Source organism: Branchiostoma floridae, chromosome 2 (genome assembly GCF_000003815.2).
Source record: "Branchiostoma floridae strain S238N-H82 chromosome 2, Bfl_VNyyK, whole genome shotgun sequence".
NCBI classification, from domain to species: Eukaryota; Metazoa; Chordata; class Leptocardii; order Amphioxiformes; family Branchiostomatidae; genus Branchiostoma; species Branchiostoma floridae.
Window position 1 is genome coordinate 16,563,486 of NC_049980.1, and position 1,527 is coordinate 16,565,012.

The 1,527-nt window shown below is 39.0% G+C and overlaps 1 protein-coding gene across 1 annotated transcript in view; it reads right to left on the reverse strand.

Annotated features, from left to right (window-relative positions):
- The window catches only part of LOC118409563 (protein mono-ADP-ribosyltransferase PARP6-like), a gene marked incomplete in the record, with an annotated part of 27,026 nt that overhangs the window by 14,422 nt on the left and 11,077 nt on the right, over positions 1–1,527 (reverse strand). The window contains 3 exon segments of the mRNA XM_035810670.1: positions 397–557; positions 931–1,025; positions 1,492–1,527. Coding sequence (XP_035666563.1) covers positions 397–557; positions 931–1,025; positions 1,492–1,527 — 292 coding nt within the window.

Sequence of the window (1,527 nt, forward strand, 5' to 3'; positions counted from 1 at the left end):
CACACAGACATGGCCTGGATGCCATCTCATGAGATGATACTCGATAGTTCTGGTGCCAGCACAGAGGCCAAGCTTATGCACTATTATGATACAGGCGTCCCAGATTGGGTGATAACTTGGGTCATCACACAAGGTTCTATTGTATCACATGGGCTTCCATGGAATCATTCAGCGCACTTCAAGTACCTGCTATCGAAATTTGGAATGCCGGATTCCGACGTTGAATTTGTTTATCAAGGACATCAAATTTTCTCAACTGAAGGAGCATTTTGCATTAAAATATTTGTTGGGTGATCCTACCCATGGTTAGGCTGGTACCTTAGGTGATACAGAATACATTACATATGACAGAGTAATGGTACAGCAGTATTAGGGCATGTAGTGTAATTATAATACCTTGTGTTGATGGCATGAGCTCCAAACCTCTGCTCAACTGACTTGATGTCATTGTCCAGTTGAGGGTGCATTCGTTCCTCCACCATGTCATGAGCATCATTGTAGTAATCATCAATGTCAACTTCAAGGTCATAGTCATCAATGTCATTGCCACCTGAATCCTGCAGTTAAAAACACACATATACACAAAAATAACATAAACAACTAACAGTAGTTTAGGAATAAAGACACTTTGCAAAAATAACAAAGGTTATTTTTTCAATGTTCTTGACCCTCTGCAAACAAACCTTGTTATCCAATCAGCATCACATTTTGCAGTCTTCATGGGATATGCAGTGAGTGATGGGCCACATACACTATTCAACAACTAGAATTGATGATGGTTGCTCCATACAAATACAAAATCTGAGAAGCACATTGATATTGTGCAGGGTACAGTGAGAATTTTTTCGTGTCACAGAAAACGGTGAGTCCCTTGAGTTGTTGATGACACCAGGTTTTACTGCATAAGGAACTTGCACTGATAATACTAACATGTGTAAAGTACTCCTGTGAGTCCTCCTCATCTTCACTACTGCCACTGCTGCTGCTGATCTCGGGAGGGTGCAGGTTAACTTGCTTCCACAGATCTAAAAAAGACAAGAAAGCCAGCACATTTCATGTACAATGTTTCTTCTACCAGCAATATACTTACTAGGAGATAAGTAATACAAAAATATAACAAATGTATATGTTAGCTGTGGGGAAACTGAACTAAGCAATGTATACAGTCATACATGTACGTGTAGATGACCAATTACTGGATATATGTAAATTTTGTATCAACTATATTATATTTGGTGCACTTCTGAGCAAAGATCAAATTCTGTCTTGCGTGTAGTTTCTACATGTGTAAATATATTGTCAGACTCCCAAGTAGGAAGAAGCATTTTGAGAATGGAACCACAGTATGCACATACATAGATGTACAGTATACTTTGATTTATAGGTAATGACAAGTCTACCTTTACCTTAGTGGATGGTCAATAGCTGTACAATGATAGGTATGACCAAATAAGAATGGCAACATGGAAGGGGATGAAAACAGAACAGTACCTTCGGCAAGTCTGTTGAAGATCAATGGGATTCTCT